The sequence below is a fragment of the Diadema setosum genome, chromosome 3 (genome assembly GCF_964275005.1).
Source record: "Diadema setosum chromosome 3, eeDiaSeto1, whole genome shotgun sequence".
Lineage (NCBI taxonomy): Eukaryota > Metazoa > Echinodermata > Echinoidea > Diadematoida > Diadematidae > Diadema > Diadema setosum.
This window is the reverse complement of record NC_092687.1, coordinates 31,263,255-31,287,056: the sequence shown is the minus strand read 5'-3', so window position 1 is coordinate 31,287,056 and position 23,802 is coordinate 31,263,255. Positions and strand designations below refer to the sequence as shown.

The 23,802-nt window shown below is 38.3% G+C and overlaps 1 protein-coding gene across 1 annotated transcript in view; it reads right to left on the bottom strand.

The window, feature by feature from the left end:
• Positions 1 to 214: 214 nt before the first annotated feature.
• Positions 215 to 23,802, bottom strand: part of LOC140246775 (C4b-binding protein beta chain-like) — a 35,124-nt gene continuing 11,536 nt past the window's right edge. The window contains exons 3-7 of the mRNA XM_072326109.1: positions 21,461 to 21,733; positions 20,364 to 20,573; positions 18,961 to 19,176; positions 3,944 to 4,141; positions 215 to 252 (exon numbers count right to left, since the gene is read on the bottom strand). Coding sequence (XP_072182210.1) covers positions 215 to 252; positions 3,944 to 4,141; positions 18,961 to 19,176; positions 20,364 to 20,573; positions 21,461 to 21,733 — 935 coding nt within the window. The remainder of the gene's footprint in view (positions 253 to 3,943; positions 4,142 to 18,960; positions 19,177 to 20,363; positions 20,574 to 21,460; positions 21,734 to 23,802) is intronic.

Here is a 23,802-nt window from a genome sequence, read left to right as displayed (position 1 = left end):
AACCAACAATTAAGCATAATGATATGAGAAATATAAGAATTAGGCAACAACTTCTCCGCGTTAGTCTAAGTTCTTTAAATGGCATAATTCAGAAAATATTTAGGTCATGCTACTCTCATCCGATCAACATGTAATCCTCTTTGCCATGAGCTAAGACTATAGACTATAAGACTATAAGACTATCCGATCAACGTGTAGTCCTCTTTGCCATGAGCTAAGACTGTAGGGGTCTTACATCCACAACGGCCATCCCTAGGAATTAAAGAATAGAGGAACACTAGACCGAGAATACGGACCTCAATCAAGGAGCTATTATAGAAAGAACAAATATATAAAAAGATTGTCAGTTTGTACTGAGTATCTTCAACACAAGGAAATGCACGGCGACATTATTTTTAGAAACAATTCATTTGGTGACAATCTGGGCCCCATTTCATAAAAAGTTGATATGATAGCAACTCTTGCTGGAATGACAATTGTCATGGTAACGACAAGAATCCAGCTTCCTGATTGGCTGTTGCTATGGGAAGTTGTCATTCCAGCAAGAGTTGACATCCTAACATCTTTTATGAAACGGGGCCCTGGTCATCCATTGTTGGTGGTTTATTGGGAAATTCAACTGATATCATGTCCTTTATGACTCCGATGTCATTTGACCACATGACGCGAAAGGATTTTTATTTTCTCTCCTACTTTATTACTAACACAGACAACACGATCACCCGTTCTTCGGTTATTGAGGAATTACGCTTATTTTATATCCTTTATAGTCTTTGAGGTTTGTCGTCATGGCCAAAATTGAATTGTTCTCTTTCTCTCTCTCTCTCTCTCTCTCTCTCTCTCTCTCTCTCTCACTCTCGCTCTCTCTTTCTTTCTATCTCGTCTTTACAATGACATCTTGCGAGTCTGGTAGAAATGCGGTTATCCGTTCTTGAGTTATTGGGAGATTAAGCTTATCTAAAGTACTTTTAGATCGCTATGACTTTTAACTTTTCAATCCATTACCCAAAAATTTTACAATTACTCTTTCACTTATAAGTAGATATAGTGTATAGATGGCAGCCTTCGCGTCACCCTGAAATAGTCCTTTAGGACACAATGTTCTTTTTTTTTTCAGTGACATTACCTTGAAGATTTCCAACAGTTTTTGGATCATAAAATAATTGATTTTCCTTAGAAGCAGCTATTAAAGTGTATTGTTTTACGGATTTCTATTCTCTGGAGTCATATTCAAACCCCTTTTCTTTAGATTTGCAAAAAAAAAAAGACAACAACAAAAAACTAAACTTTCTTCGCAGTAGAATATCAATGACTATCGGTCAGTGTGAATGATGCATATAAAGAATTAAAGATAATGTAATTGGCTTAGAACAATAGGCATTTAAACGTACGCCTCCAACACCTAATTAGATTTATTCTGTTACGTATACATTGGCCTATAGTAATGCACAGTAAGCAGGTACGGAGTCTGGCTTGTGCAGAAAATGCACATTTAATTACTTGTGACATACATGCACGAACGTTCATGGGAAACGAAAATCCAAGATGATTCTGAGCTCTTGCTACCGTCGTTCGCGTAAACATGTATGAATAAGATTTAATGTTTCTGAGAGGATAATCGATAAATGCGACTTCCGTTATTTTTAGTCAATGTTTAATTGATCAGACTTGAAAACCTATACATTCCGAAGCACTCGCTAGAAACTACACTGTATAAAAAAATAAATCATCAACATAGGCCCGTTTTACAAGAAAGGTCTTTGAATAAGTGTTTGGTTGACATCAGAAATGCAAATAATATGCTTGATTTATGGTAGCTTCATGTACAAAATCTTTGAAAAAATTCAACAGTTTGAATCCAATTAGCCTCTTAAAGAAGAAGACCACCCACTTCTTGTGTCGATTGATTGAATGCAACAATATTAGTACAACTCGTCAATAGATGATTTTTCGTTCTTTTTTGTCCAAAGTTTTGAGCCATGAGGGAAGACCTCAACAGTTTATTAAGTCGCTGCATGAAAACTACTGAAAAAAAAATAACGTAAACATAATTCGACATAATTCGAAGGATGGATCACTACTTTACATTAAAAAAAAAAAGATGAAAGGAAGTACACGCTCATCCGTAATATGAAAGTTTTTGGATTCCCTGTGCATTGTCTTAATACCGTCGATTACTGCACTGAGTGGTTACACGTTCATTACTTTTGAATGAATTGTCCCATTTTCTTCAGATGTCACTGTTGTTTTCCAAACACTGCCAAACACTTACTCAGCTCCCAAAATTAGTCGCACGAACCTGATCCATGAAATTACATGTAAAACTAACTTTGTATGATTGTTCACAATAAGATTCATTTGTAAATCATTATAATTATCTTGTTTGAAAAGTTAACAAAATAACAACAATATTTCTTTTTTACATGGGTTGGTTGTTTATTTTGCCTATTTTTTTCTTCATACCAATACATTTCATGTACCCCGGGTCGCCATTGATGCCAGGACTGATGATGGCGGTTTCCTATACTTTGTCATTTGACATTCATATGACTCTCAGGATAAACATCCGTTATATACAATGATTCACTTATGTAAATCATCAATATTATTATATAAGTTATATATGCTTTGTAAAATTTCAATGGCGCTTGAAAAAAAGATAACGAGAGGGGCCGTCAAAGGCAGCATCTGACCCACGCCTTAGTGTTTCTACGGATTAGTTGCGATACTATAATATGGAGTAAAAACTACAGGGTGACATTGCATTTGCTTTTTTCACTTATTTCACGATAATGCCTGTATGTGAGCAATGTCCAGCTGCTCGCTTCATCATCTTGCTCTCGACTTTTGAAGACTCTTCGGCAATTTCATGCACTAAATAATTATCTTTTAAGACATAAAGACCCAAACTGCTTTAATAGAAGTAATGTTTCTGTTTGGTAATTTTTTTCTTTTTTAAGAACGGAAGTTTGAACTGACGTCACTTCCACCAAAACACTTTACAATGAAAAAGAGTGCGAAGCTGAGGCACTGAGGAATGCTCCCCCAACGAAAAAACAAAAACAAAACAAAACAAAACATAACAAAAATACATTAATAAAGAAATATCACTGAATACGGGATATATCGTGACGACGAAAAGCGAACTTTCACCACAATTTTCACAAATTCAGAAGGACTATTTTTTTTTGTAAAAAAACAAAAACAAAAAACGTACATTTTGGAATTTTTACGAACATTTCAAGACAAATATTCGTCGTCTGGGAGTTTTGCTTTCGTATATAGCGGAAAATGTGCAAAGTACGAAATGGAAAAATGTTCGAGTAGTCACCCCATCATTCTATACTCCGGGGTCAAAACTATAAGGTCACACAGAATTTGCAGAGGTCACCCGATTATCACCAAAATGTAATCGATTCTTTACTGTCACTATCCAAACATTCCCTGAACATTTGGTGCAAATCTTTTCAACCATTCCCTTGTTATCTAGTACACAATCAAACAACAAACAAACAAATATACGGGGCCCTTTTCATAACTGTCGATTTTCATCGCCGTGGGTAAGAAGCAAAAACAAACGGACAAAAAAAAAATAGAGAGAGAGAGAGAGCGGATGTGAACAAAAAGATCGGTGTCATTTTTTCTACACATGTTAAGAGTATTGAAAGTCAATCACCCACTGCATAGATTAGCGCAATTTGTTTTTTCTTGCTTTTTATGGTTATACTCACCTGGGAGCTGCTTTATGCTTACTTACAATCCAATATTTTAAAACTTGAAATAACGTAAAACACGTAGGCTGATCACAATAAGATAAAACATCAGCCATGATTGTCAAACGCTTACCTTACATTAAACAGATATAAACATGAAAACGGTGTGACATGGTATGTTTTATTTTTCCTCCTGTCAAATATATTGAAGGAGTAATGTTTGACATTACGTTTGACTATTTGACAAGATGGGGTGGATGCGTTCCAAACTGGTAGTTGTGTCGACCCCACACAAAGCAAAGTTGAGCTACCATTGATGATGTAACCTTCATCACACTCGAGGGTGACTATGGAGCCAAGTAGTGTGGTGTTCAAATTCCATGTTCCATGCGAGACGTTTCCAGGGTGATCACAGGTTGATTTGTTTGCTGAAAGGAAGAGAATGATTGTTAAAGAAATGTTGTTGGTTTTTTTTTTAATCACGACAACTTCAAGTAGGAGGACAAGATCGTAGTTGTATGTGGTCTCATTTTTTTTCATCACAAAACCAACATAAAATGGTGGCCAGACATGGATTTCGTTAGGGGCATATGTTTGAAGAGCAGAATCTATGCTTCAAGGTATATGTAGCTTGATTCAAATAGACTCTCCGACTACCTTTCTGAATACTGGAAAGAAGCAGGCGCACGCTCTGCGAAAGTGTGTGCTGAGAAAAGAGGTCTGAAGTAAAAAGTTCTGTACCGCGCACTTTTGCGATAAATGAGACAAAAAGAGAGAGAGAACGTTACGCTCCGTCGGAAAAAAAAAGAACAACAGAAGAAGAAACAAGAAAGAAATTATTTGACTATGCTGACGGCCGTGTCACACCTTTACGGGCAAGCTAACCGGGCTTGTTGCGAGGAGGGATTTTCCGCGCGCAGGAGAGTTTTCCGCAGGCGGACAAGAATGTTTGCGAGTTTCGCACCTGTTTCTCACCGACTGGACACGTACTACTTACCTTCTACTTGCGTGTATTCCGTGTGACCTGCGCGAGAGCTTTGAAACCTGTTCTGTTACGAGCGACATACAGGTACTGAGATGTACCTGCGTTGAAATTGCCTGCGAGGGGCGGAGCTGCTGGTAAGGGTCTCATACTGGTGGTCTGCGTGTACCTCTGCGAGCGAACCCACATGACTCACTCGGAACAAGTTTTGAGCATGCTCAAGGCCTTGTTTTACCGTATCTGGGGAAGTTGTGCGACTTGACTTGCGGGGAAACGAATTTGCTACCCGGAGCTCTCCGCAGGTGGTCCACTCCAGACCTGAGAGTACCTAGCGCGTATCTCGCCTTGAGTTACCCGATGGCGCGCACCCAAGTCCGATCTAACCGCGGCAGCCAAGTTTTCAGCACGACCATTTCTTTTTCCGGATGAGTCGCGGGGATGCTTGGAGAGGTCCACGCAGAACACCAGTAAGAGGCCTTTAGCGGCAGCGCCTCGCAGGCAACTCCCACGCAGGTACTTTTCAGTCCCCGTATGCAGCCAATGACAGGATGACAACGCAGATAATGACATTCTGTGGCACTTCTGCCATTCCTTCAGAGGAATTCCTTCACAGAGTTGTCAGCCTCCACGCGACTTGTACACAAGATACACAGTATACTCGCAAGTAGAATTTACGCAGAACGCCTCCAGCAAGTAAGACACATGCACTGACTCGCCAAAATCCTTGTCCGCCCTCAGAAATGGTCCCGTATGCTGAAAAAATCTCTACACGCAACAAGCCCGAGTAGCTTGCCCGGAAACGTGTGACAGGGCTAAACATAGTTGCGGGTAAAAAAAAAAAAAAAAAAATGCGTGCGCACCTCTGGGCGACTACGGTTGAGAAACATGCTAGGTACTGTCATGTACGGGTCATCTACGGGGACCTCCGGGTAGTCAACATTGTTCTTTGCAAGTCGCACGCAAGGCTTGCCCGGAAAGGTGTGACACGGCCTTGAAACTGAACACGCTGTGTTGACTTTCTCTGTTCGAGGCTGATGTCAACTTTTAAAGCAGTAGCGTTATTTTTTTTTTTCAAAAGTTAATAATCTTGAAAGTGTAGAGAAGGTGTAGACGGTTATTAAGTAATAAGAGATTCAAAGACGTGCCAAATAACAACATTCTAGAAAATAAATGTACTAGAAATCTTTTACATTTTCTTTTGTTTAGCCCAAACTTTCTAATATGTAGGAGAAGAATTGAGCTTTCAGAAAAAATGGGGAAAATCAATTTCGACTTCATTGCTTCGTTTAACTGTGTTTAATCCTAGCAAAAAGTGCCACGTTTTGGTTGCTTTTGTGATACTCAGTAACTTCATCCATACGTGACGTAATGATAGTACATAGAATATAAGGTATCAAGGATGCAGGACTTGCATCATCAAGATTCTTATTCAGCAACCTCGAAATAGCATAAAACCATAATGATTGTTTTCCATTTCTCACCATTTAGAAGGAGATGCATAGGAATTTCCGGTTTTAATTGGCGCCCTCAAGGATGCAGGAGTTGGATTATGCAAATGTGCAATTATCATCCTCGAAAAAAAAGTAAAAGCATCAAGCGTTTTCAATTTTTCACCATTCGGATGAAAATACATTTCTGATTCTGGCGACCATTTTGGCCGCCATCTTGAATATAAAAAAAAAAATATATATCTCAAGGACTCAAAAGTTGCATCACGCAAATTTGGCTTCAGTATCCTCAAAATGGCGTATAAACACCACTTATTTTCAATTTATTCACTATTCAGATGGAAATCGACAGGAATTTCAGGGTTTGTAGGACATGATCGTCGGCCATCTTGAATATCTCAGAATCCTCCAGGATGCACAAGTTGCACCATCCAGATTTAGATTCATCAACCTCGAAATAGGTGTAAAATCATCAATTGTTTCATTTTCTCACCATTAACAAGGAAATATATAGCAATTTCCGGTTTAACTTGGCTGCCATTTTGGCAGGCATCTTGAATATCTGCAAACCTTCAAGGATGCAGGAGTCTCATCATGCCGATTCGTATTTAGCACCCTCGAAATAGGATAGAACTATCAATTGTTTTCAATTTGTCACTATTTAGAAGGAAATACATGGGAATTTCTGGTTTTAATTGGCTGCCATTTGGCGACCAACTTGAATATGCCAAATTCCTCAAAGATGTTAGAGTTGGGTCATCACGCATCAGATTCAGGACTCTCAAAACATGATTGAACCATCAAAAAACAATTGGTGGACGTTAAATGAAAAATAGGCCCGGCATCTGGCTTTGGCACTTAGACTAGCAACCATTTCAGTGAAGGATAAGTGGGTAGTCGTACATTTACAGTGATACCGTGTACGTATGTACGCGAAATGCATCGGTTGAAATTGTTTACAAAAAATGCGTGGCAAAAGTTAGTGCTTCTAAGTTCAATTGTAATTATTGAGTGCGCGCGGCAAATGATTGTTTATTGTGACACCATGCAGAGTCGTGCAATGGAACAAAAAAGAATCGAGTCGATCGTGAGTTTAACACGGAAGTCAATGGAAATTGGTGACGGCAGCCATTCGCTATCCAATTTTGCTCAAACAAAATGTCAAGGCTGACTTTTACTGCGTGCGATGGTACACTTAACTTAACGTCACGTGATGGGCAATCGACCAATCGGATATCTACATTATTTTTAGAGGTAGTATAAACCTCAGTGCCAAAAGAATGCTAAAGGCAAGCTCCTTCGTGTGGAAGGCGCTACCCTCTCTCTTCCCTCCGCCCCTTACTTCCGTACACTTAATAGTACAAAGTGAGGCCGCACACGCTGAAGAGGAGATACAGGAGCTAATACACTACGATTTGGTCATTCACAAATTTCTGTATGTATTTTCTTGCCTTTTTGATAAGAAACGAATATAATAAATATATATATATATGTATATATGTATATATATATATATATATTATATATATATATATATATATATATATATATATATATATATATATATATATATTTACCAGCAGTGCGCACCAGATTGATGAATTTCAGGTCCGAAAATGCAAAATCTCCCTCGTGTTTGCGTGTGTGTGTGTGGGGGGGAGGGGGGGGGAGGGGGGTACCCCTCATATATTCTCCATATTTTCTTTGCTCAACTCCCCTACCCAATTGTGAAAACGGATCGACGCCCTGAGTTGAACTTCAGCTCACATTACAACATCTCACGTTTTGTTTTTATTCCGAACAATGAAGTCATGTTATGAAACAAATTTTTAATGTTGTTTATACCTTTTTAGTTGTGTAGTGAGCAAAGGCATCAAGCGGCTTTAATTCGTCGCTGGTTTTGCAAACCGACGTGTCTCGGCGCGCGATGCGAAAAGATAGTTTCGAGAAAAACGCATTTAAAGATGTCTTATTTTCCAAACGATAAATACGGGTATATTATTGCACTGGATTGCGGATTTTTTTTGAATGTTAGCATAGTAAGGTATCATTCTGTCTGATGATATGAATTTTCAGTTGTTACACACAAGAAAATGGAAGAAATAAGCAAGCAAAGTGGTACGTCACTACGCGAAACCACGAAAACAGGACTCTCACTGAGAAATATGGGTGACGTATTGGTGCGCGTCCTCGAGACTTGCACAGAGACGAGCAGTAAAGTTTTCGCAAACCGACGTATCTTTACGCGCGCATAAGTAATACACATGCTATATGACTCTCTCTTCCTCTTTTCATTTCTCTTTCTTTCTCTGTCTTATCCCGACTCTCTTTCTCTCTCTCTCATTTGACTCTCTTTCTCCTCTTCATTTCTCTTCCTCTCTTTTTCTTTCTTTTTTTTTTCGTTCTCTCTCTCTCTATCTCTCTCATGTTACTCTTTTTTTCCTCTTTTCTTTTCTCTATCTTTCTCTGTCACTTTCTTTTTTTTTCTCTCATTTGACTTTTACTTTTTTTTTCTTCTCTTCATTTTCTGTCTTTTTTTTCTTTCTCTCTCTCTCTCTCTCTCTCTCTCTCATTTGACTCTCTCCCTCTTTCTCCTCTTTTCATTTCTCCAGACTGTCATAACATATGTACGTACATCAAAACGCACACTTATTCAAATTTACCCTACACCCACTTCTTTATTTCATGGTGTGGTTACAGGCATTACACTTCGTGGATTCTGATTGAAACTACCTGGTAGTCTGTAGGTAAATACAAAATTAATATCACTTAAAATTCAACTTTTATGAATAAGTTGAATTCTGTACATTCTATTTAATACTGCATTATAATAACAATTAAAAAAAAAAGATACTTTGGGGTTTTTGCTGGTTATGCCTGCACTCATAATTTAGCGATATTGATTTTCACAAGAAAACTGTATAATAGTGAACAAACAATTAAGATCAGCACCCTCTTAAGAATTATCATTTAAAAGTGCGCAATTCAACAGATCAATATGGTACATGTATGTACAAATTGTCTTCTTCATAACGTGCATATTACCTACAATGTCCTTTGTTTCCTTTCAAGTCATGAACACTCAACAAACCTTTAATACAAGTAGTCAAAAATCAAACGAATACATGTGTACTGCTAATTCAAATTCAGTACATTCCATTTAATGCTGCAATGTGACAATCTATATCGGTTTCAGAAACGCATTCCTGGATATCTGTAGGTTTCCTTTGCACTCGCAAATAAGCAACCTTGATTTTCAAAAAAACAAAAAAAAAAACAAAAACAATGGTAAGACAGTGAACATTTGTAACAGTTAACTCTTTATGTGCCACGTTCGCACGTCCGACTCAGTCGACGGCGTGCCAACTTCGCATATTCTGCTCAACAAACAAAGCCGCCAAAACCGATCGATAAATCACTAATCACTGCTAATCCCGCGGCACAATGAAAGCGTCTCTCGTGCTTTTGTTCCTCTCATTATACGGCTTGCATTCTATGTGGTAATTGACTATCAAGCGGCGTTCACAACTAGATTTGCTCGTACATTCTAAGTTTTTGTCACAGTTTTGTGTGCAAAAGTCATACCTTTGCAGTAATGTAGGAACTGGTCATTCAAAAGAAAAATTGAAAATAGATTCGTCATACAATCTATCTGTAAACAAAGCTTGGCATTCCTCTTTAATTTTGCCTGCTAGTATGCCCCTCTTAACAGAAATTTGTAGGAGTTATACAAATTGGAAAAACATAATTCTTTCTCAGAGCATGACTACCTTCCTGTCTCAGAATAACGTGGCACACAGGGGGTTTCCACCATGGCACATAAAGAGTTAAGATCAAGACCGTTTCAACAATAATCATTAAAATCTGTGCAATTGAACATATCAAAATTGTATGTACAAATTGTTTTCTTCACACTGTGCATAATACCCACAATGTCCTTTGTGAAACTAATTTCAGAAATGAGAAACAAACCTTATATGAAAAATTGAAATCCCTAAAAATGAACTAATGAAAAACATATTTTCATTGAAACATTCAATTCTTAAATAGCTTCTACTTTGAGATGGGGACAATCATTACATTTTTCTGTTTGTTTGTTTTTGTTGGAGGGGGGGGGGGATCATTTGAATTGCATCTTTCATACAATAATATGCAAAGCCAGAAGTAAAGAAAATGAACATTTGAGTGTTCAACTGAGATTTTTTATGCAAACACTGTAAGCTAATTATGAAAATGGAAATACAAGAAATGAAATGAAAATAAATAAATCTTCACTTCTTTCATGAAGGTTTGAAACTTGTAATTTCAGGGTAGTTAGTCTTCATGTAAAATATAATGATCTGGAATGGATCTCTGCTGAATCTGTGTCAGTGAATTGACCCTAAATCGAGTTAGACTTTCTTATCCTCGTCTCTGTTGCATTGTCATGTAGGAGGACGGTCCTTCCATCAAAGCCAGAGATGAAACCTGTTTCAAATAAAAATAGAGTCAGGTATCAAATAACTTGATTATGAAGGGTTTTTTTTTTTTTATCATCAGCAATAAAACGTTTGCATTAAATTGTACAAACAGAAAATTTTCTACATGGTATAAACTGCGGATAGACACATAATACTCTATATATTGAACATTTTGAACATGCAAAGAAAATTTTCACCTTGTGGAACTGACTTTCCTTATGTAGCTTGGAAAGAGAATATAGGCTACACTCAAAATGACATCCTAGAGATTGGAAATAAGTGAAATACAGAACTACAGCTGTAGTTTAAATGTAGAATTAATTTGGAATCTGACCGCTAATCTCTCAACTATTAAAATGTTTATATCTAGACTGTTTTACCTTTTCCACTATATTGTTGCATCGTCTAGGCCCAACGTCAGAACGGTCCTCGCGTCCAAGTCAAAGATGACACCTGTTTTAAAGAAAGAAACATTTTTTTTTTAAAATAAAGTATCCATATACACACTACAGTTAGAGATTACATGCAAAAACTTGACTAGCTGTAGTTTCCAGTAGTTTATAGATCAGTTGTGGGGAGTCATTAATGTCTTGTGAGAGTCCTGAGTAGTAAAGTAAGACCTACACCTAGATCCATACTACTACAGATTTAGATCGAGTCTAGAGTCTACAGTGCTGACAGAAAGTGTTTTTTTCCACCAAATAAACAAAATTTTGGTATTCTAGTTAAAAAAAAACTGATCTGTTCTAAATATTACTGAACTTGGTCTGAGAGTAATTTAGATCCAAAACCGTACTGCAGACTTAGATCCAGGTCCAGCAAAGTTTGACCTCAGCTCAAGCCCAGGAAGTTAGCAAAGTTGCACTCAATACTGTTTAAGTTAACATAGGGATAGATAATTTTTAATCCAAACATTGAAAGTCTCATTTTGTATACATGTAGTATCTAGTCTTAATAGTACCTTGGAACTTCTGACAGTTTCCTTATGTCATGCTCATGATGCTACTCAGTGCCAGGCTCTGCCTCCAGAGATGAAACCTGTTTCAAATAAGGATAGAGTCAGTGGTATCAAATAACTTGATATGATTTTGATTTCTTTTTTTTTTAATCATCAGAAATAAAACGCTGGCATTAAAGTGTACAAACAGAAAGATTTTCTCCATGGTGTAAACTGAGGCTAGAGACATAAGTGAACATTTTGAATATTTCAAAGAAAATTTTGACTGCTAATCTATCAACTATTAAAATGTTTATATCTACACTTTCTTACCTTTTCCACTTTATTGTTGCATCGTCTGGGCCCATCGTCAGAACGGTCCTCGCGTCCAAGTCAAAGATGACACCTGTTTTAATGAACGAAAAGGTTTTTCTTCTTTTTTTTTTAAAGAAAGTATCCATATACAGCCTACAGTTAGAGATTACACGCACAAATTTGACTAAATGTAGTTTCCAATTTATAGATCAGTTGTGCGGAGTCATTAATGTCTTGTGAGAGTCCTGAGTACACGTACTAAAGTAAGACCTACACCTAAATCCATACTACTACAGATTTAGATTGAGTCTAGAGTCTACAGTGCTGACAGAAAGTGTTTTCTCCACCAAATCAACAAAATTTTGGTAATCTAGTTCAAAATTTGATCTTATCTTGTATACATCTAGTATCTAGTCACTAATAGTACCTTAGACCTTCTGTCAGTTTCCTTATGTCATGCTCATGATGCTACTCAGTGCCAGGCTCTGCCTCCAGAGATGAAACCTGTTTCGAATAAGGATACAGTCAGGTATCAAATAACTCGATATGATTATGATTGTTTTTTTTTTTTTAAATCATCAGAAATAAGACGCTGGTATTAACATGTACAAATTGAAAGATTTTCTACATGGTATAAACTGGGGCTAGAGACAGAGCATAGTGAACATTTTGAAAATGTTGACTCTGCGGTTCCAACTGGCTTTCCTTATCTAATTTGGAAAGGGAATATAGGTTACACTGGATATGAAATCCTAGAGATTAGAAATAAGTAAAATACAGAACTACAGCTGTGGTTTAAATGTAGAACAAATTTGGAATCTGACTGCTAATTTATCAACTATTAGAATGTTCATAATTATATCGAGACTATCTTACCTTTTACACTTTATTGTTGCATCGTCTAGGCCTAATGTCAGAACGGTTCTCGCGTCAAAGTCAAAGATGACACCTGTTTTAAAGAAAGAAAATATTTCTAGAGTCTACAGTGCTGATAGAATGTGTCTTCTCTCCCAAATAAACAAAATTTTGGTAATCTAGTTCGAAATTTGATGTGTTTTAGATATTACTGATTTTGGTTTTAGAGTAATTTAGATCCAAAAAAATTGTACTGCAGACTTAGATTCAGGTCCAGCAAAGTTAGACCTGAAGCTGAGGCTCAGGAAGGTAGCAAAGCTGCATTCAATACTGTTATCGGTACCTTAAGTTAACATCGGGATAGATAATTTTTTAAATCAAAAAGTGAAAGACACATCTTGTAAATAATATGTACATTTGTAGTATGTAGTCCTAACAATACCTTAGAACTTCTAAGCAGTTTCCTTAGGTAATGCTCATGATGCTACTCTGTGCTGGGCTCTGCCTCTGGCCTGATTCTCCCTTTGAGGACCAGTCTAAAGATTTTTTTGTTTGTTGGTCTCTACTGTTATTTGAGTATTTGAGGCTATAATTTTTCACTATTGTTTCACCCTAGTATTGTTTAGTATTGTTAGTATAGTTTCTTGGGCATTTAAGGCTTAGCTTTATTGCTTGGTAATGAACAGATTTAGCACTGACCATCCATTCTTACACCGATCTCTAGTTGTAACCTAAACAGAACATAAAGTTACAAATATAATACACGTACACGTACATGTATAGTGCTGAGTGATACTCTATCCAGAGTTTTTCAGCGTATTCATCCAGATCCAGATCCAGGTTTCCAACAAATCAACACTGTAGAGTAACTACCGGTACACTGCTAGTGGTACTTTGAAACCGACATCCCTTCTATTTATAGCATTGTGTGTAGAGAACGAACTTTTACGCACAAGACTAGGCGCAGTGGTTCTTGGATGGATGAGTAGACATCCCAAACGTCTCTTGTGTAATAATATTCACTGGGAATTTTAGGATGTCCAAATATTACTAAGAAACGCGATGATAAACAAGATCAACAGCAACATGAATGATACCTTAGATCATAAATGCACATTGGAAAAGCATTACGTGCACTTTACACGTTTTACTTTTGGAAATAGAGGGTAAGGGTGTTGGTTTCAAAGTATAGGTCTACTCTAGGCCAGGCCTACCCTACACAGGCCTGTATACACACAACGCAATTGAGTGCATCAAAATAACACCCGATGCGTTCACCCTTGTGAATTCAGAGTAGTTTTTCTCTATGTGAGTAAAATTTCAGGGAATTTGTGAGATACTGTAAGTTTTGGTTGAAATGAAAACATTGTATCGCTGTACAAGACACTCAACCATACTAGCGACATCACAGCCCAGTCGCTGTGATGTACGTAAGCTAAGCGCGATTTTACATAACAAATTTCTCAACGGGTGGGGCTACGTATCATTTTCCCACTGGCGTAGCCGGGGGGGGCGATGGGGGCGGTCGCCCCCCCCCCCCCTAAGATTTGGACCGGGGATTTGGGAGGCGAAAAAAAAAAATGCGTGTATACTGTTTGCATGCACATGAAGCGGGTCTCCTTTGCAACCTTTCATCAAATAAGATATTTTTTTTTGAATATTTCACTCAAAGTGTGCACCAGATCGTTGAATTTCAATTCAAAATATGCAAAATTTCTCGTGCTTGGGAGGGGGTATCCCCCTCCCAAACCCTCCCCCTCTGTGCCTCTTTCCCTAGCTTAGTACACTTTTTAGATTTACACACACAAAAAAAAAATATGAATAATTCTGAGTGCACATGCAAGACTTATCACTTATATTCCGAAAACTCAAGGTTCCCTCATCTATAAGGGGAATTTCCCCTTTTAATCGACCCTTTCCTCCCTCAGCCCCCCCCCCCCCCATCATTTTTTTTTTTTTTTTGTGTGTGTGTGTGATTTCCCAAATGTTGATTCCATCAATTGTGCGTATACGAGATATCTCAATTTCAGGCAAAAGCTCCATCGGAAGGGAAGGGTAGAGATAACACTCGCCCACGCCTTCTCCCTGCTCGCCCGCCCCTCCCCCCCCCCCCCTTCCGCCATGCATAGAAGTAGACTGTGGCTATACCCAGATCGCTTTATTTCAATTCTAAAAACGCAAAAGCTCCCCGAGCGGGAGGGGGAATCCCCCTTCCCCTAAGCTCTACCTCACTAGACTTTATACATACACACAGATGGTGCACATTCGGAATAAGAGCTAAATTCCGTGATTTTAACACTTCGATGAAAAAGTATAATATTGCACCAAAAATTTGCACCAGACCGCTGAATTTCAGGTCTGAAAACGCAAAAACACCTTCGTGTGGGAGGGGATATGCCCCTATCTACACCCTCGTGTGCATGCTTTTTTTGTTTGATTGCTGAACTGCAGACAGCGTTCATGATATTCAGTGTAAGAATTAATACAAGAAGATTATTTAAATGATATACCATTTTGTAGGAAAATTGTTCAATAATAATCTACGCTAAAATATACTGCAACCTTAAACAAGTGGGACTGTTTCAACTCGTTGAAACACGCAAAAACATGCATCAAATTGCACCATTTGCAACATCAAAATGCAAAAAGTTCTCACCGTGGGAGGGGGGACACCCCCCTCCCACACCCTCCCCTCCCCCTTCGCTCGCTCCGCTCGCTCAGGTTCAGTCGCGTTCATGATATTCAGTGAAAAGAATTAACACAAGAAGTGTATTTAAATTGTACCATTTGATAGGCAAATTGTTCAATAACAATCTACATCAAAATATACTGCTACCTTAAACAAGTGGGACTGTTTCTCGTCGATAAAACGCGCAAAAATGCATCAAATTGCACCATTTACAACATCAAAATGCAAAAAATTCTTACCGTGGGAGGGGGGACATCCCCCTCCCACACCCTCCCCCCTCGCTCGCTCCGCTCGCTCGGGTTCAGTCGCGTTCATGATATTCAGTGAAAAGAATTAATATTGACAAGTGTGTTTAAATTATACCATTTTATAGGCAAATTGTTCAATAATAATCTACACTAAAATATACTGCTACCTTAAACAAGTAGGACTGTTTCACGTCGATAAAACGAGCAAAAACATGCATCAAATTGCACCATTTGCAACATCAAAATGCAAAAAGTTCTTACCGCAGTCGCGTTCATGATATTCAGTGAAAAGAATTAATACAAGAAGTGTATTTAAAAATATACCATTTTATAGGCAAATTGTTCAATAATAATCTACACTAAAATATACTGCTACCTTAAACAAGTGGGACTGTTTCACGTCGATAAAACGCGCAATAACATGCATCAAATTGCACCATTTACAACATCAAAATGCAAAAAAGTTCTTACCGTGAGAGGGGGGACACCCCCCTCCCACACCCTCCCCTCCCCCTTCGCTCGCTCCGCTCGCTCGGGTTCAGTCGCGTTCATGATATTCAGTGAAAAGAATTAACACAAGAAGTGTATTTAAATTGTACCATTTGATAGTCAAATTGTTCAATAATAATCTACATCAAAATATACTGCTACCTTAAACAAGTGGGACTGTTTCACGTCGATAAAACGCGCAAAACATACATCAAATTGCACCATTTACAACATCAAAATGCAAAAAGTTCTTACCGTGGGAGGGCGGACACCCCCCTCCCACACCCTCCCCCCTCGCTCGCTCCGCTCGCTCGGGTTCAGTCGCGTTCATGATATTCAGTGAAAAGAATTAATATTGAGAAGTGTGTTTAAAATATACCATTTCATAGGCAAATTGTTCAATAATAATCTACACTAAAATATACTGCTACCTTAAACAAGTAGGACTGTTTCACGTCGATAAAACGAGCAAAAACATGCATCAAATTGCACCATTTGCAACATCAAAATGCAAAAAGTTCTTACCGCAGTCGCGTTCATGATATTCAGTGAAAAGAATTAATACAAGAAGTGTATTTAAAAATATACCATTTTATAGGCAAATTGTTCAATAATAATCTACACTAAAATATACTGCTACCTTAAACAAGTGGGACTGTTTCACGTCGATAAAACGCGCAATAACATGCATCAAATTGCACCATTTACAACATCAAAATGCAAAAAAGTTCTTACCGTGAGAGGGGGGACACCCCCCTCCCACACCCTCCCCTCCCCCTTCGCTCGCTCCGCTCGCTCGGGTTCAGTCGCGTTCATGATATTCAGTGAAAAGAATTAACACAAGAAGTGTATTTAAATTGTACCATTTGATAGTCAAATTGTTCAATAATAATCTACATCAAAATATACTGCTACCTTAAACAAGTGGGACTGTTTCACGTCGATAAAACGCGCAAAACATACATCAAATTGCACCATTTACAACATCAAAATGCAAAAAGTTCTTACCGTGGGAGGGCGGACACCCCCCTCCCACACCCTCCCCCCTCGCTCGCTCCGCTCGCTCGGGTTCAGTCGCGTTCATGATATTCAGTGAAAAGAATTAATATTGAGAAGTGTGTTTAAAATATACCATTTCATAGGCAAATTGTTCAATAATAATCTACACTAAAATATACTGCTACCTTAAACAAGTGGGACTGTTTCACGTCGATAAAACGCGCAATAACATGCATCAAATTGCACCATTTACAACATCAAAATGCAAAAAAGTTCTTACCGTGGGAGGGGGGACACCCCCCTCCCACACCCTCCCCTCCCCCCTCTCTCGCTCCGCTCGCTCGGGTTCAGTCGCGTTCATGATATTCAGTGAAAAGAATTAACACAAGAAGTGTATTTAAATTGTACCATTTGATAGGCAAATTGTTCAATAATAATCTACATCAAAATATACTGCTACCTTAAACAAGTGGGACTGTTTCTCGTCGATAAAACGCGCAAAACATGCATCAAATTGCACCATTTACAACATCAAAATGCACAAAGTTCTTACCGTGGGAGGGGGGACACCCCCCTCCCACACCCTCCCCCCTCGCTCGCTCCGCTCGCTCGGGTTCAGTCGCGTTCATGATATTCAGTGAGAAGAATTAATATTGAGAGTGTGTTTAAATTATACCATTTTATAGGCAAATTGTTCAATAATAATCTACACTAAAATATACTGCTACCTTAAACAAGTGGGACTGTTTCTCGTCGATAAAACGCGCAAAACATGCATCAAATTGCACCATTTACAACATCAAAATGCAAAAAGTTCTTACCGTGGGAGGGGGGAAAAACCCCCTCCCACACCCTCCCCCCCTCGCTCGCTCCGCTCGCTCGGGCTCGGTCGCTTCGCTCCCTCGCAGACTAACCGCCCCCCCCCTAACATCAAATCCTGGCTACGCCCTTGCATTTTCCCCCTTATAATTGTTGAAAATAATTTCATACTGATATTTCACATGAATCTGTATGTTTTCAGTGACTTGTTATATAAATATCTTTCATATATAGGAAGGGACCGTTTTAAAATCGATTACTTACCGAAAATAAGTGCCATTTCTAGGAAGTTCCGTCAGTTCGTCCCCTACTCCACTGTAGGCTAAAAGTTTTCGCGAAGTGACGTTCCCCGCGTACGTCACTTTGCGAAACCACTGTTCGCTGTTTTCACTACATACGCTAGTTCGGATGATGTCATTATGCCGTCATCGAGTGGTTTTCTTGTCTAATCTCTTTCGGAAATGATAGATAATTGAATATAGAGTTGAAAAATGATCATAACTCAAAAACAACAACAACAACAACAAATCCAGAAATTTGCCAATTGCGTCAGTTTGCGAAACCAGCGACGAATTATGTGCAAAGTGCAAGGTGCGGATCAAATCGTCAACAGTTCCCTACGTTCACACGATCCCCCGATTGCGGAGGCAGTTCTGAGAGTTTTATGGTCGACATAAGTTGTGTGTTAGGTCGCCGTATGTAGCGCTTCAGGGCGCGGGAGTGCAATTTTATACGATTGCCTGATTCGTCACATTGTGAGCATGCGCACTTACGATGAAAACAACTACGCGGAAGATAAAGAAAGGTCAGTCCCTCCGCCATAGTTTTGTTGCTGGACTAACGGGGAATGTCCCAACGAGCGTTCACACGATGGGATTGTTGTGGAAAGTCCTGGCAAACGGACATTTCGCGAGAGAGCGGGGCATCGTCTGAACGCAGGGATTGTTTTAATTGCGTCTTTTGAAATGACATGCTGAGCTATGCATGCCATGCAAAGCGGAAGTACCCTTGGACATGATCTCTGAATTAAGGCAAGTTGGAAAAGATGCATCCCAGGCAAGTGAATTGTTGTCAGAAGATCGTACACATCTCAGTGTGGCACTGCCATTGATGACGTAATTATCATCGCAAGTTAGAGTTATTGAAGATCCAAGTGACGTTTCGCTCGAGTTCCACTCTCCGTTTGACAAGTTACCAGGATGCTTGCAAAACATTCCAGAGGCTGCCGGGCATACATGTTGTATCAAAGAAGAAGAAGAAAACAACAACAACAACAACAACAACAGTAGTGTCAATTGCTGACATTAATCGCGGATGGCAATTCGAATGAATAATAGAAGGCATAGTGCTGTAATCGTCTATAGATATATTTGAAGAGTTTGTTCGCAAAAACCGATAAGTCCATTTTTGAAGATTTTGAAGTACGGTCTCGGTCATAAAGTACAAACTTAATAATACCTTTTAAATGATATTGGCCACTACATATAAAGGTGCATTTTTGAAGTTATGTTCAAAAGAAGCAGAGATTTTCTTATTATTCTTTTTATTTTTCTTGACCTTTAATCGCAAATATCTCCATTTGACAAATATGGACTTATCGGTTTTTGCAAACAAACTCTTCATTTTTGTCGTAATTATACATGCAAATATTCCCTCTTGCTTTCTGTCTCTTTCACCCCTCCCTCAAACACACACACACACACTCACACACACGCACACACTCGACCACACAGGCTGCCAACCGTGATGCTCAAATGCTTGTTCCAGATTCTAGGAGTTACTCGGGACATTTACGGATGAAAATGGTTTTGTATTTTGATCACTTATGTCCCAAGCTTTTGAAACGGAAGTCCACTTACGAACGTACAAGCAGCGTGACTTATGTGCAGCGCATTCGGTGAAATCACCTGCGAAAAGACGGTCAGCGTGGTCTGCTTTGTAGCAAAACATGAAGTGTGTATATTTTACTCATTGTATTAATGTGTACATATGACCCCCGGGAGAATCGGGGAAACACGAAAAGGACGCTTACCCCTTGGCCTGTCTTCTTCTCCTTTTTTTTCAGGCGGAATAGACTAACACTACACGGTAACCTATTACAGTATTACTAGCGATTGATTTGAAAACTACCCCCTATTAAAAAGAAGAAGAAGAAAACATACTCAAAGACTATTTCAACGATTTTCTGGACTTTTCCACCGAATTGAGCTTCAAAAATATATCCTTCTTTGCGAGTAAAATCGGGAACCAACTTGTGTGGTTGTGTTAGTGTGTGAAGTGTGTATATTGGGGGAGGTTCTTTGATATGTAAATGTAAGATACAATCGCATGAACTTTATTTGTGTGTGTGTGTGTGTGTGTGTGTGTGTGTGTGCTTGAGGGGGAGGGGCGTTCTGAAGTTTCACTCACAAGTGACCGCTTTGCAAGTTGGGATCGAAGAATTCCAAGCCGGGAAGTAAGTCGACTGTCCTGGCAGTCCAACACACTGCACGGTCGCACTGCCATTGACGATGAATCCTTGTTCACAGGTGAGGGTTACTATAGAACCAAACCACGTGCTATTGGAATCCCATGTACCGTTTTCAACAAAGCCGAGATGGTCGCAAAATCCGTATGAAACTAGGAGCAGCCATAGGTGCGATAATCATAAGCTGTTTCTTTTTTATTTCAACCCTACTACATTTCAATGCATTACATAACATCAGACTTATAATGAATCCAAATGAAGAGTTTGTTTGCAAAAACCGATGTCCATTTTTGAAGATTTTGAAGAACGGTTTCTGTCATAAAGTACAAAATAATGCCTTTTAAATGATTTATTGGTCACTACGTATAAAGGTACATTTTTGAAGTTATGGTCAAAAGAAACAAAAAAAAATCGTATTATTCTCTTTATTTTTCTTGAAATCTAATCGCAAGTATCTCCATTTGGCAAATATGGACTTATCGGTTTTTGCGAACAAACTCTTGAGATGTCATAACACACGAACACAGGTTTATGTAATGGATTTATATTAAATTCAAATGACAATCAGAAGGTCAAGATAAAATATTGACGACATTATACCATGTTATGATAACAACAAAAAGAAAGCAAGCAGTGCACCACAACGGCTGTGTATATGACTGATGAAAGAGGAACAAACTAATGTAGGACTGAATAACAATGTAGACAGTAATAACTTGGGGGAGGGGATGTGGAGGGCCGATCTGCAGCCCTCTCCCCCCTCAGTTCTGCGGCAGCTGCATACATGAATAATACGAATGTATTAGGCCTAACTCCTAATTGTAAATGAAGGGTTAACCCGTTGATGACGAAAAAATGACCATAACAGAGTGTTGACAAAGACATAGGTGCCAAAGATACACTCCATTAAATGAATTGGTAATCTATGCCATGCGGACATCTGTGTTGAGAAGAACATGGATATTGTAAATATCTGAAGAAAATACTTTCCTATAGATATTGTAAACATCTGAAGGGAGTGCCTTTACACAGTACTCACCGTTGAAGGCATAAAATACGTCGGGTCCGACTACCATTTCTTCCGGACAGGAACACTCATGAAGATAAGATTCAAGTGAAGTCAGAAATATAACTGATTGGACGCACAGACATTTCCTTTGGTGAATGACAGCAACGTCCCGACCTTGACGTTGTTCCTTGCACAAGGAGGCGCACTCTCTGTCGGTCCCGACGACATGTCTGGCAAAACTTTGAAGTGGATTATCGACATTTGTTCTCTGTAATTCGCAGTAGCATCCGAGATACCCAGGCTCTGTGTTAAGGCAGAAGGGCACACTTACAAATTAAACTTAATTAGAATATGGAAAACACCACACTCCTTTAATAATTTACCCATACAACAGTGACAGGAGAATGACACCGATCAATCTCGCTTCGCGTTTTAGGAGACTTGTTAACATTGATAGTCAGCAAACATTAACAACCAGGCATATCGTGCTTCATGAAAAAGGACAAGAAGAAGAAGAAGAAACAGCAACAACAAGAACAATGATGGATGGTGTCATAAGGGATTTATTTATAATGAAATTCTGGAATTCTGTATCAATTTATTTTAGAGTTTCTTTTGTTATGAGCGTCACATCGAAAGACAACAAGAAAATGCAATATGTTCTCAGTCTATTGGTAAAATCATTTTTTTTTTTCTTCGAACCAGTCTGGGACTAATTATGCAATACCTAGTGTCATGTACAATGCCTCTTTTCTTCTCTTTTCATTGTATCTTTGATATCTATTTTATCAAATGAATTTGAATGATAATTGTTTAGTTGAAATGTATTGATAATTGTTTGTAGGGGATCATTTCCAACAAGCGTCTTGTGTGCCTTCTATGATCCCTCCATTCAAAATGTATAAATATACTTAGGCAATTGTGTTTTGATATTTGTAGATGTTATGTTTTGATATGGAAATAAATAAATAAATGAATGAATGAATGAATGAATGAATGAACAATGGCATCTACTAATAGGCTAAAACATACTGCAAAATCAATATCAGAGTTTGACATTATTCAAATAACTGCTACCTGAACCCTTATCTTTGTTTTGAAGAACGCCTATATAAAACCCCAAGTAAAATTGTCTGAATTCGAATGATAAGATACTCAGATAAATCAGTGTAAATTTCAGGGAAAACAAATAGCAGATAAGGAATATGCGTTCAAATTAAAGCCATTTGGGTTACTGATTTAGTCCCAGCCTTCATTTTAATTCTCTCAGTTGTCAATTTTCTTTCACTCCATTCTACCTAGATTTTTTCCCATTTGATTAAGAGTGAAATACATTCCTTTACACGACTAAAAGTTGTCATTCAATTTCACACCAGGGGGATAAACGTTCAAGTTCGTCCCAAGTACCAATTTCAATTCCAAGTATAGGAGCACAACTTCGCACTTTGAACGTTCGATTTAGATAGTTCCAATGCGTTTTAACGATTCTCCCACCCCCTTGATTATTGAGTTAAGATTTTATTTTTATATCAAAATGTCATTAATTAATCCTTACTGTATCATTATCATGTGCAGTTTGTCCATATTTGCCAAATGGAGATATTTGCGATTAACGGTCATGAAAAATGGAGAAAATGATAAGAAAAAATTTGCTTCTTTTAACCATATCTTCAAAAATCTACCTTTATATGTAGCGACCAATATATGAAGAGTTTGTTTGCAAAAACCGATAAGTCCATATTTGCCAAATGGAGATATTTGCGATTAAAGGTCAAGAAAAATAAAGAGAATAATTAGATTTCTTTTGCTTCTTTTGACCGTAACCTAATAAATGCATTTTTATATGTAGTGACCAATATATCATTTATAAGGTATTATCTTTTACTTTTTGACAGAGACCATACTTCAAAATCGTCAAAAATGGACTTATCGGTTTTTTTGCGAACAAACTCTTCATATCATTCAAAAGGTATTATTTTTTAATTCATGACAGAGACCGTACTTCAAAATCTTCAAAAACGGGCTCTTCATACATAGGCTCTACCGTCCGTTTCCTTTCCTGTCGACCTTTATTCCACTTTCAATGAAGCACAAATGCTTGTAACATTAATTATACAGGGAATGGCGATATATCGTAGTTTCCTTTATGTCCATATCCATATCTAAAGTTGGGAGTCCATTCCGACATTGGCCATTTTTATTTGACAAGATGCCACAATTGGCTCAGCTGTACGATCGGTTTCATCCAAGGGTTTCGCCAGTGATACAATCTTACTTGCGTCATGTATACTCTGCTCTCGCCGCTGCGGAAATCGTGTGTGCATGAAATGTACATATATGTGACCGTGCATCACAAAACGAACAAAACGTTG